Consider the following 13,673-nt stretch of genomic DNA (forward strand, 5'->3'; position numbering starts at 1 on the left):
TTACTACATGGCTCCCCATTGCGGCCAATGGAATGCACCCTCATCTCTCTGATTCCTGGTATCGAGGGTTTAAAAAGCAAGGCATTGCTCCGCTTCTCTGGAACAGAATCGGAAGTCCATCAAAAAAGATGGCTCTGCATGTTGTTCTATTTTTTTTTAATTTATGGTAGAAAATGAAATGAAAACTTGTGGAGGTGTTCAGTGCTCGGCTCTTGCATATACCGGTAGTTACTATTATTAAAACTATGGCAATGTTTAATAACTCCCCAAAGGGCTCAAAAGACTGGGGCAGTAATTGGTTGAGGAAGAAAAAGATTTCAGTTCAGTCTTCAGGTACCAGTAACTTCTGGAACGGTCTAGAAGATGAGGCTCCAAGCTTTTTATCCAGTCAGTCGGAGGTTGTCTGAGGATTTCAGAAAGTCTATATGCAATGTACTGCACGAGACAGAAGTCAGGATTCAGCTGATGTATCAATTACTGGCTGTATTGTTGGTGTTGCTAAAATAGCCTCTGCTTCTTCATGCATCTGAAAGAAACAGTTAGAGATTTTACTAGAGAGATATCATAAAATAGTTTCCTTTAAGACGTATCTGAAAGCACCTTTTATTCCGAACATGAAACCTGCACCCAGCTGGCACATTCTGGTGCATTCAATGCATCTGAATCTTCCACTTACTTGTAAGAACTGTACATCTTGAAATAGCTCCTGAATGAACCTTCGAGATGGAAGTCGAAATGTACAATGTGCTAACAAATAGGATACCTCAGAGTAAAGGCATATGTCATCAAATGCTTGGGGATACTTCTCCTTAATTCTAAAAAACAGAAAAAACCAAAATTTTGTAAGTCTTGAACATATTTCCACTACATTTTAAAAAAACTTGTTCAATTAGGTTTTGATTGTCATCATTAACAAAGTACATCTCTTCAGTAATAGGCATTATACATTCTGGATCTGATGAAGCAAGAAAATCACGACAGCGTTATTTTGTATCAACCTAGGAGAAATCTGTATTAATGATATGAAACCATATATAATTTGAAAGTTGTACAGTATTGATGCAAACATCTAGTCTTAAAATAATAGAGGTAGAAAGAGAACAGTACATCAAAGAATTATCATCTGCATTGTACAGCAGTAATAAAGAATATGGAAAAGTTAACTTCATTACCTGTAAGCATTTTCTGAAACTAAAATGAGCATTTCTGCATTTTCTTTAAGCAGATATATGTCGGTTTCCAATGTCACTAGCCCAGAAACCTACAAGTTTTATTCTAACATTTGGTATCTGGATACATATTCCCATATTTTAACATGATTTTTTCCTATAAATTAATTCAGGTAGCTGTACTGTTGCTCAAAGCAGATTGGTGTTTCTCAAGAAGTTACTTTCACTTTGTTATTCTGCTTATCTGGCATTTATATTATTTGGCACAAATAACAAAAAAAATTTGTTCTTTTTTAAAGATGCATGATATACTGGCTATGTAATGAAGTATCACTACAGTCTCAATGACTGTTTTTTAAAAAGACTGGGGAAAAGTAAGAAAATAAAGACAGAGCAAAAATAGTAAAAGGAAAATTCTTTTCTTAGCTTCTATGTTACATTCAAGCACTCAATCATTCAATCATATCTGCTTGACAATTTTTTGCGAAGTCAGAAATAAGGTTAATCACTATGCCAGAGATCTTAAGGAATACAGCTAAGTTGCTAAAAACATATCAAATGTATTGAACTTACGTTAGGAGTCCAGTTTCATGGCCCTTGGTTCCTACTGAACTACTCAAATTGATTACTAAACGTAAGACTTCTTTCCGCAGAAGTATTCTGCACACTGGTGTATCATCTGGGATGGACTTTACTCCTGGAGAAACAAATTAAACAGTATGGTGTTTAAACAGAATAGTTTTTGATTGTGCTAATCTTATGCCATGTAAGTTTGGTTTAGCATTCCATAAACACACACACATATTTATGTATGTATTCTGAACTACTGACACGTATTTCCACTGAAATGAAAACTTTTAAAAAATTACTATTTCAGGAAGTTGAACACAGAAATATTTTTAAAAGGTAAATTACCATTTCATAAGAGCAAAAACCTGTAAGATTCAATTACCATGCTGTCTCTCCCACTAAATCATGTTGCAAACTGTGCAAGTGATTACCTGACTCTGTTTCCATCAGATGCTGGGTAAGTTAGCAAGCAGCTACTTCCTAAGAAACTGTGATAATTCAAAATGTAAAACATAAGCCTAAAACCTAAATGTCTTTATCTTTACAGAGATTCAATTTTTTTTTTTTTTTTTTAAACTAACACCAGTGGAGGAAAAAAAGGCAATCAATTTGCTTGTAATATCAAATAGACAGGTATTTAATTAACCTGCAGAGATCCCGTATAGCAAAAAAAGAAGAGTTTAAAAGTATGTTCTTCCATCTGCCATAACCATGGACAATGCAACTACCCTTCTGGATAACGGCTAAATCATCCAAAGGGGGTTTTTTCGTCGTTTTTATTCTTGTTCTTTTGCTGGGGTTTTTTTGTTCGTTTTGTTTTTCTTTGGTGGTTTGGGATTTTTTTGTTTTTAAATAATGAACATTACTTCATTGCAGTACGTATAAATGAAATACTGTTTTTCAAAAATACTAAAAAATACTTTTAAGAGTTATAGTCTCTAATAATCAAAGGGCTTTAAAACTTACCTAGGACAAGCTCTGTACTCTTGGTGCTGCTAGCTGAACCATGGGATACTGCATCACTACAGCCTGAAATTCCAGAAAATTTGGAGGAATGCACATCTAAGTGATTGTGTATGGTCTGCCCACACCAGTCAGTATACGGAATGTCTGAAAAATCTGACATAAACAAGATGTTGCATCTTTGTTACTCTCACTTTTCCTCACTTCAAATGCTTTTCTTGTTTTTCAATAGTGGCAAGCATGCAAGACACTGATGCACTTAGTACTGTGCATATAAACCAGCTGGAAACTAGATGTTGGATTTTGGACAAAACATACTCAACATACCTAAAAACCACTTTTTTTTTTTAACCTTAAAATACTCAAGAAAAATAATCAACTCTAAGATGGTGATGGAAGCTTAAAAACTGTCATCACAGATAGAGCTCTTATTGATATATCTGTGCTGTATTTAACATAATATAATAAAGATCCTCTGGCATACACACAGCTATTTTTGTTCATACAGTTATCACAGATGTTGCAGAAAGGGTTCTGACTTCATCAACAGTGTGACAAGTAAGAGTCTTCTGCGAGGTTTCACTATGCCTTTGGCATTTTGTATTTAAAGAGACGAACATAAAAGCCAAGCTTTTAATTGCCGCGCTGGTAGAAGAAACACAGAAAAACATAGGTCTGAAGGGAGTCCTGGAGATCACCCAGTTCAGCCCCTTGTTCAAAGAAAGGCTCACTGCAAAATGAGATTAGGTTACACTGCAAAGAGTCTCCCTTTAAGTTCAGCTGAAATTTTTATTCCTACAACACATGTTCGTGGCCTCCTGTCCTTTGGTTGTGTGCCTCTGACAAAACCTGGCTCTGGTGCACCTGTAATCCCCTTACACTATTTGAAGACTGCAATTAGTGTTGTATTTGTCACTCCTTCTCAATACTGAATTCAAGCTTAAAAACTCAGCTCTCTGGGCTCTTCCTCACATTTTGTACATGATCCCCCTAGCCACAACAGTACTCTTTATGTGTAACTACCTGAGTGCATAACACTGTTGTAAAAAGGCGAGGATGCCTACTACACATCTGCTACTTGATTATCATTTTATTACAGACATTGCAAGAAGGCATCTAACTGCAAGTGGCAGAGGAATTTAGGGAAAAACAATTCTCAATCTGATCTGAATCTCAAAATATGAAGACAGATGACTAAATCCCAGAAATTACAGCTCCACTTCAACAGACTCCTCAGACTTCTTTTGTGTTGTTTTATGGTACAGACTTGCTTTGAAGTCAGACTTTGCACTAGTTTGAAAGCAACCATCAGTTCTCAGGACATGGATTTTAAGTACTAAATAAAGTATCAAATTGTATATTTTGATAAGCTCTTAGAAGTATTTAAGAAAACATGCAGGCATCTAGTCATACTAACACAACTAGAAATCAAAAAGATGAAAATGACCATAGAAATACCATTGGTTGCACAGTGAGATTATTAAGGACTATTAATTTCAATGTCAATAGTCAGGAAAAAAGACACCGTACAGATGAATCAATTTTAAAGAGGAACAAAATTCAGTATTTTCATTCAGTTTTGTCATACTTCCCCACAAGGAACACTAACCTGTACGATTATATGGAGAGTTTATTTTGTTGTTAGGCTGATAACCCAATATTTGAATGCAGACACAGTAAAGGCAATTCTCATCTGTGTGCTCCTGTAGCCCTGTATCCTCTGTATTTTCTAAAAACTGAGAGGCATCTGAACGGCTGGTATTCATTATTTCTGTGAGACTGATCTGCTGTCGGAGCATCTGAAAAGGGCTTTTGACAACATCACTTGTACCTGATGGAAGACCTGTAGGTGAGCAATTACACGTAAGAAGAAAACAAAACCAAGCAGCCAACGTTATTTCAACTACACTTCCTCTTTTAAGCCTTTAAGGCTTAAAGCCTTTTAAGCCTATAAGCCTTCTGTGTGAAGGCCTATAAACTTTTTTTTGAGTGGTTAGGCTCCCCAGATTGTTAGCACTGGGGAATAGACATCATGGTTTAATTTCAGCTTATCATATATAACAAAACATTGCAAAGGACAGAATTCAACCTCTAAACACACATACCACACACACCTAGAGTAAGAAGATATACGGTAAATCCTGACATCATATCAACATTAGTAACAGTAATACCCATGTAACATTAATAGGTTACAAATTTTCACAGTATCAAACAAGATTAGTACAATATATTAGTTGTTCAAATGACACATGCACCGCTGAACACAGAAACACAATTAAAGAAACTATGAGTTAGTGGCTGTAATAGGAATAAACTAGACTCAAAAATGCAGAAACAAAGCCAAAGGTACTTCAGTGACATGCTCTACTCTGGGTGAAAAATACCAACAAATAAAATTTTGAACAAGAGTTACTTTATACTGAAATACAGAAAACTACAGAAACACACTTTCAAGAAAGTCAGCTTCATATATTACACTAACAGCACAGAAAAAAAAAAAATCGGTTGGATGTTCAAAGTGCTTGTAATAAAGTATCAGTTAACTAGGAGGCAAGACAACAGCTATGCTATCCTACAGGACCAGTTTCAATGCTTCTTTTTCAGTTGTCCTGAAAAGGGACATACTGACGCTCTACATGTTTCTGGTACTGTGGAGGAAGGAAGTGCATACCGTAACTACAGAGCACTTGCAATTTTCTTGTACCATCACCTCCACTAATCAACTGTCATGGTAACACCAGAGAAAGACAAGATTTACTTTCTGGAATACACACCTAGCAACTCTATTGGTTCCTATAAATTCACATGTAATCAGAGGGAAGTAAAAATGTAACGGCTTAATATGTAGCGTACATATTTTATCTTCGCTTAAATTTTGTTACTTTCTTTAATGCAGTATTACTACCAGTCTTTGATTAGCATTAGCTCATGTTACAATCAAAGATATGTACACTTTCCTCTTTCCTCCTTTGTTCTTTAGAGCAGGACCAAGCGTATGTTGCTTTGAAGCAACACCACATTACCTCAAACTAAACAAAACTGGAAATTAATGGCCTACTATTCTGAATCCAGAACACAGCTAAAAATAATCTTTTCTGTAAAGAAAAATCAACAAATAGACCAACACCCCACTCAAGGTACAAATAAACAACAGAAAGGTACAAGAGAGGAACAAAAACAGTACCTCCTGCATCAGGTGCAAAGACCCGAGGCCCACGGTCATCAAATGGAGGTGTGGTTTTCTTTTGGAAATATGGAGTTTCCTTTACCTGGAATATTCACGTAAAAACTAAAATTAGCACAGGTGATAGTCATATACAAAGGAAAAACAGATTTTGAGAAAACAGTATGTTGCTCATTTTTTACTTCAGGAAAAAGACCCAATTAGAGAAGGAAATTAAGAATGGGCTCCTGAGTACTAAAGAAAAGCCAATGAGAAAAACATACATTTGTGAATGAACATTTATTAAGCAAAGTTTATAAACAGTTAGTAAATGTTAAAACAATGGTAACAGGCTGTGAAGAAACCAGCGACCCAGAAGGGGCTATTAATGATCTGTCCATAATCACTCTACACCACTGGAGATCTCAGGAGAGCACCGCAAAAACAACCAGGACATCTAAAATGTTGCCTGTAAGATATTGTAGAGTTGAGAGAAGAAATGAGGCAACACAAATATGCCACAAAGACTGTGAAGGACAAAGAAAAAGCAGTCATTTCATAAAGGAGGAATAGAAGCAGGAAATGGAAAAATCTTGCCTTTGCTCTAGCTTTGGTAATTTTTTGAGATTTGTAAGAAAGCAATTTAGTTTTAAGAGGCAAAGACTAAGTAAACTGAAGATGAGGAAGCCACTTATTCACCTTTGACATATACTAGGTCCTGTTTTTGATTATTAACTAAAAGAATATTAAACCCTGTGATACACTAGTTTGTTAGATGGGAATATGTTTTAACCAATTAGAAAGAGGAAGGTAATTAAGATCCTTAAAATAATCTGTTTTAACTTAACTTATTTAACTTAAATACATGTATCTGTGAGGTTAAGTAAAGACAGTATAATTTAATGCTATGATGATATACATACAAATAAAATAGTATGTCATCAAGATCATGGTAGCAGGAAGTTAACTGTGATTATGCACATCATTTAGGGTTGAACAATGAACGTATCAATTAGCTGGCTAAAGAGGTTATTCAAAAATGTCCACAATCTATGCTAATTTCAGTATAAAAGCTGTCAACTAAAAGTCTTATGACAGCATATTTATGCTACCACTGTTTAACACCCTTCTAACTTAGTCTGTGTTATTATTTGCCTGGTAATACAAAACAGACTAGCAGTTTTCTCTAAACAGCATTACAAAAGAAACTCTTGTTCTCCAAAAGGCATTCCTTGAAAGCACCACATCAGTTTTTCCTCATTTCTGTAGATCTAATCTATTCTGATAAAATGCAACAGTTGACTACCTTTCAGTATGAAAATGCAAATGAACGCAGTAAGTTATCACATACATACCTGAAATATTTCATTGATATCCACTGGGAGAGCAAGTCCAATGTAATCATCAGAGCTACCAAATGTAGCATTAGAAACCATGGAGCGAACAGATGAGGAACGCTGAAGTGTGTTTTGGTTAATCGGACTTAATAAATCTTCTTTATCTAATGAAGCATAACTTAAAGCTTTCATGAACCTGTAACATTGAAATAATATATCACAATGTTGGTAAGTCTTTCACTCTGGCACATTGAAAGTAAGAAGGACTGCTGACACAAAGACTATCCTCATCTTCCCACTGTAGAACCCAGAGCTTGTTACTCTGTCAAATTACAGATATAGGCTCATTGTTTTTTCTGTCTCACATCATATTGCATGGTTTGGCAGTTCCTCCAGTAAATTTTTTTTCTTTGAAAGTCCTGGGACAGGGCCTTGAAAGATAGCAAGATGGAACTTCTGCTTGAAGGCTGCCTACCCTGCAAACCACAGATTTTCTCCATCTTACCAGGGCTTTGAAGATTTACAGCCCAGACATGGTCAATAAAGATTCAGGCTTTTAAACTGATAAATTCCTCATTTTCAAATGTACCTACACACCGAATGTACCTTTCCTTGATATTCACGAACTCTGAGCTAAGCAGGCACATCCTCGCAAATGCAAAGCTTTAGTCTATTAAGGTACCAGCTATGCGACCAAGGAACATTTTCTTCCTGTACGCTAAAGGAGCCACCTATTAGGTCACCCAAACATGGAGGAAGAATTTGCTCAATGTGAATGTACAAAAGAACAAATTTGAACCTGTGCAGTGAGCAGAGCTGACTGTGACAAGCAGCCCAAGGAACAAAGAAAGAAACAGGTTGGGAAAATAGGAGAGGAGAGGCTGGAGAACAAGTCCTCATTGCTGATCAGAGTCCTGATGATGGAAATTTCATGTTTGTCCATCAGTCATTTTACTTCTCGTTGAACATAAAAACCCATAAATGTTTTCTGCTAATCAACCTATGTAGATGATCTGTGGATTAAAGCTTCCTAGTAAAAAAGACATACCTCGGGAACAGTAAATTTTTATTATATTACTGCAAATTATTATACATTGGAAGGTAAATTAGAGTAAACATTTGATTTCTTGACTTTCTGCCTTAGAAATAACTTTCTACCATTTTTTGGTTTAGATGGGCAATTAGAATGTCTTCTTACGCCTAACAGGTTAACAGATTTATACCGAGATAAATTATCAAGGTTCGACCATGTAAGGTCCAAGACATTATTAGGCAATGGGAATGCACAGAACACAAACTCTAGGATATCAATGGTTTTCTTGCTTTCTTTCTGACCAATGTTGGTGACAGTAGCAATGGACTTTTTAAAATAAAAATCAAGCCATACTTCCAAACCCAAAAAGTTACCAATTGCATTAGTTATTTCATAATAAACTTTCTACAATTACTCTCAATATAAAATTAAAGACTTAAGTATTAATCCTAAACACTTGTCCCTGCTTCTCCTGGAAAAGTTAACGAATATATTAGTAGTGATAAACACCAGGAAGTTTTCATGAAACCATGTCTGCAGAGGATAGGCTGAGAGACATGATTAGGATTTGAGACATGCACGTTAACATTTTTGGTTGGTCCTTAAAGACAGGTGGAAAATTTAGTCTCACACAAAAAAATTATGCAAAGAAATAAGCTTTTCAACCTTTTGAATGAAAAGAACAACTAGAAACATGACAAAAGTCAGTTTATAGCTGCTAGTTGCTATAAGCACATGAATTTGTCAGTGAGGCTTGACTCAAAGAAATTTTTATGAAGACTGACAGAAAAATAGCCTTGGAAGGAAAGAAAAATAAAATATTTCTTTCCGATTTATTACTTAAACAGCAGTTAAGGACATTACTTAGCTGGAAGTAATAACATATTCTGAAATTAAAAAGACCACAATTATTCAGCTGTCACCACTAAGAAAAAAACCCCACATAAACTAGTTACATCATAGTCTTTCCAATCAATTATATCAGTAACCAACACAATCTGACAGTCTCTTGTAATACGTATGTCTGAAATTTTTAACCTTCTCAGACGTATGAGCACTCCAGCCATTTCAGTTCAATGTTGAAGAGGTCAGCTCAAACCCTTGAGCCTAACCCCTGATATAAGAGGTCATGAACAGCTAAGCACCAGAAATACTGGTAGCATCACATTGCATCCTGAGTGTCTGGATGAAACCCCACTGCAGCAGGGCTGCTTTGCGTATCAAGGGCATGACTGCAAGGAACAGTACAGCATGACTACAGCCACAACAGAATCTGTACTGCCACCGAAATGACACTGATTTGTTCCTGCATTAGCACAGGAAGCCAGTGACAGAGCAAGGAACAGCATCAGGAGAATGCAGCTTAACTACTGAATTATCCTTAGTTTAATCAGCACACTCAGTCTAGTTCTAACTTAGCTGAACAAAGGGAACAAAACTTATCTTTCATGGCATCTTTGCAAATCACGTGAAAATATCAACAAATGAATGCTGCTCTGGCAAAAAATGTACTGTAATAAACAGGCACCAGATAAACTCAACTGGGTATGCGGAGTGCAGTTCAGGGACTGGGCATCTGCTGTTCTGTACAGTAAGGAGATGACTAATGTACTGGTAGCTTCTCCCCTTTCTCTCATCCAAGACACAATGTTTAGGTAAGAAGTGAGATAGAAAATGTCTTTTCCCCTTTCATAGTAATGTGAGAATCCAATGCACTAGCTAAAAGCTGATTTGAAAGGAAAAATTTGATAGAAGAGCTTTTAAGAGAAAGTTGACTATAGATGCTGGGATCAGTATCAATGTCATGAGCTAGGCAGCTTATGTAACTATCCAATTAGTCTTCAGAACATCTAATATTACTCAAAAATAGAGGTGACACTGCCATCTAAAAATAAACACTGTGAGTAAAATCTTTGCTCTGTTGTAGCTAATAAGCCAAACACACTCGGTATCAGTGGTATCAGTATCTCACCACTGGCCTCAATGGCACAGTGAACAGCAGTATATTGTAGATTTAGACTACATCTAGGGAAGAAATTTTTCACAATGAGGACAGTGGAACACTGGCACAGGTTGCCCAGAGAGGTGGTAGATGCCCCATCCCTGGAAACATTCAAGGGCACATTGTACGGGGCTTTGAGCAACCTGATCTAGTTGAACATTGCAGAGGGGTTGGACTACATGACCTTTGAAGGTCCCTTCCGACTCAAACTATTCTATGATTCTATATTGGCAGGAGTCCCTGTCCTAAAACCTCACCAAGTGACATAGAGAAAATTTTCTTCTGAAATACAGCTCTGACTGCATGTACAATTTTATGTAATTGCATTTTTAGTCATGTTAGAGACTCATTCTATTGTATTATTCTCCTAATATTGATACTGCTTTCAGTGAAGTTATGAATTGTCCTGCAACAACTTTCACTTTTAGGTGAAGTTGGAAAAAAATTATTATAAAGGTACTCTTCTTATTTAATATCTCTTATAGCTATGAAGCAAGAAATGAACACATAATAATTTCTTACCAGCTTGGGGTTAGACGAGAATCCAGGCTTCCAGACTTCATGGTAATAGTGTCAGTAAACAGCACATCCTTTGCTGGAGACGCTAGAGCTTCTGAGTGAGACAGTGAAGGATGCATCCTCTGCTGTTGTAAGCGTTTTAGTGTAGCATAGCCGAAGGCATCTCGAGAACTTGTGTAGCTAAAGTTATAGTCAGCAAGACTTTTTATTGTAGCAAGAGAAGGAGCTTTAAGAGACTGGGCTCTTCGGGGAAGTGTATGAGAAGACCCTGGTGGTACCAGGGATACAGAGTTGGATTTTGAGAGAGGCAGGTGGTTAGACTGTGGTGTTGAACAGTGACTCGGTTTAACTGTTTTTGTGCTTACCACAGTACTCAAACTTCCACAGTCAGTATCTACATTTGTAGTGTCCACACCTACAGTCTCCCTCGAAGGGCTAGAGCTCATTGAGCTTATGCCACTTGTTGTGGTATCTGTATTAAAACTTAAGCTACGACTCTTGAAATGTGTTTGTGTAGTACCATCTCCTATTAGCCTTTCTCTGCTTGTGTTTTCCCGGTGAATTTCATTTCCAAGACCTTTTGGCAGCTTCAGATCATTTTCTCCAATACTTGGGGTACTATCAGTATCTTCCATGTGCTTACTTCCAACAAAAGAAGTTTCTAATCGTAAAGTCTGGATTTTAGGAACTCTGAAAACAGGGTTGAATTCTTCCCCAGCAGGAAAGTCTATGGTACTAGAAGGTTCTGTTACTGTACGATTTCGCCTGAGCCCTGATTTACTGTCAGATGATGCCAGCTTTCCTCCTTTTGAATCACTGCTACTTCTGTGTTTTTTATTAGGTAGAGTAAGAGAGTTTAGAATGCGATTTTTCACAAGTCTGCTAGAAGAAAAAAAAGGAAAGGGACTACGGTCCTTGTCCTTTGAAGGTCCAGGTCTCTCATAAAATATTTGTTCTGCATCTTCAGTAATATCTAGAAAGAATGTACTCGTGGAAGTACTACCAAACCGGTCATCCTCCATGATGAACATACCTGAAATTGTACGAGACTTTGTCACTGAAAATGGACATTTCTTCAAAGTGTATGAAGTACATTGTGAAAAAGTAAGCAATTCTATAGAAGCCAAAGTGGAAGACTATGCTATGTAATGCAATTTTAGTTTAATCCTTTTTCTGTGGAACTTAGCAGGCTAAATTAAGTATCTTGAGGAGTACCTGAGCTGAAGGTCTCATTGCTTCAAAGGAAAAGCCACACTATCTTATTTCAGTGCAAATATCCAGTTACTAGGATTACAACTGATGCGCTCCTACCTAAATATGGTATATTTCTTGATTAAATTCTAAATATCAATAGCAGAAGTATTAGATACTCAAAATATACAAGTATTTAAATACAACAATACTCTGTGTGTGTATACACACAGAATACATATATTTATATTCTAGAATATTCCTTTGAGGATATCCAAGTAAATGTATCTTTATACACAAGCATGGAGATTTCTGCAGGGTATTACAGAAAGTTGCCCTGAATTGACATAAAAACTAGTTAACTTACACTGATACTAAAATTTCTTACTTATGCACGAAATGTAAAACTAAGACACCATTCTCTTTCTCTCACTTGTCTGCATCTCTCTGAATGCATGTAACTGTCCCTCTACTTACACTCTTTCTTGCAATAGCACCTTTACACAATTTGCCTGAACCTCATCCTGCCAAAAGGTTAGGAAGAACAGCAAAATGCTGTTTTGTGGTGGGTTTTGGTTATTTGTTTTGTTGTTGTTGTTACTTACTTGAAGGAGCAGATTCACTTTCACTGTTATGCCTAGAACTTGTAGACTCAGAGTTCAAGCTAAGAGTGCTGGGTATAGAAGATAGTTCATTGCAGAGCTGCTCCATGTCATCAGGGACCACTGGCCACAGCTGTCTACGACTGTGTCTCACTGCATCCCAGTTGTGATGCTTCAAAATGTCACATCCTTGTTTAGTTCTGGCTATTAGACCAAGCACGTAGACACAGGTTCTGTATTTAATGTATATATAGAAAAAAAGAGCAACAATAATAGCATCTAATTTAACTAAACTTACTCTCTTTTGAAAGGAAACAGTTTAAAAAAAAATCAGCAGAAACTTCACAAAACTACCAAGTAGCTTTTTGTTAATTTTTATTTGTAAATGAATGGAACATTAAAAAATGTACTAAAATATCTGGGAACAATACACTACTCAAAAATAAAAACTAATTATTACAAGAGCCCGATTACATGAAGTAGAAAAGTACCTTTTAAAAAAAAGTCGAACATTAATACAGTAGCAATATTTGGCAAAAGACCACCTAATTATGCTTTTAAAGATTCAAGAAAGATACATAATAAAAATGATGGAATAATAAATTGATTCCAACAGAAATGTAAGTAGCAAGTATTTTAATTGTTTTTAAAAAAGGAGAAAAGTAGTATGCATCTTTTTTCATAGATTTCATTTGCTTACTGCATGCTCTTTTAGACTTAGACTTCCTATACAATTCTGCAATTGTATAGGACTGAATTTGATACTCAGTCATCAATGATCTTTAATAATGATTTCCAAGTAAGTGCAAAACTCTATTTATGTAAATCAGGTAAGGCTATTTGAAAACTTATGGCAAATACCATCTGTAAATTTTATGTATAAATCAGATACACATACCCTCTAACAGAGAGAACCTCACAATGCTGGGCAAGTGTCATTATATCAGGAATTACATTCTCCTCTTGAAGCAAATTAAGACCCCAGTTTGATGATCCAATATTCCCCTGGAATAAAAGAGTTTGTCAAATAAGTTTTGATTTTGATATGATCTCAGCACTATCAGTGTAAAGCTTTTGACATTTTTGTGAAGTTGGTAGTACAGTTTCATGCCATATCTTCT

The 13,673-nt window shown here is 36.1% G+C and overlaps 1 protein-coding gene across 1 annotated transcript in view; it reads right to left on the reverse strand.

Moving 5' to 3' along the window:
- Positions 1 to 451: 451 nt before the first annotated feature.
- The window catches only part of RICTOR (RPTOR independent companion of MTOR complex 2), a gene marked incomplete at both ends in the record, with an annotated part of 89,265 nt that continues 76,043 nt past the window's right edge, over positions 452 to 13,673 (reverse strand). Inside the window, 10 exons of the mRNA XM_082013123.1 lie at positions 452 to 526; positions 677 to 815; positions 1,743 to 1,866; positions 2,706 to 2,858; positions 4,312 to 4,545; positions 5,890 to 5,974; positions 7,224 to 7,401; positions 10,763 to 11,792; positions 12,556 to 12,785; positions 13,451 to 13,557. Of these exons, the coding sequence (XP_081869249.1) occupies positions 452 to 526; positions 677 to 815; positions 1,743 to 1,866; positions 2,706 to 2,858; positions 4,312 to 4,545; positions 5,890 to 5,974; positions 7,224 to 7,401; positions 10,763 to 11,792; positions 12,556 to 12,785; positions 13,451 to 13,557 (2,355 nt within the window). The remainder of the gene's footprint in view (positions 527 to 676; positions 816 to 1,742; positions 1,867 to 2,705; positions 2,859 to 4,311; positions 4,546 to 5,889; positions 5,975 to 7,223; positions 7,402 to 10,762; positions 11,793 to 12,555; positions 12,786 to 13,450; positions 13,558 to 13,673) is intronic.

The sequence above is a fragment of the Phaethon aethereus genome, assembly GCF_964289735.1.
Source record: "Phaethon aethereus genome assembly, chromosome: Z".
NCBI classification, from domain to species: Eukaryota; Metazoa; Chordata; class Aves; order Phaethontiformes; family Phaethontidae; genus Phaethon; species Phaethon aethereus.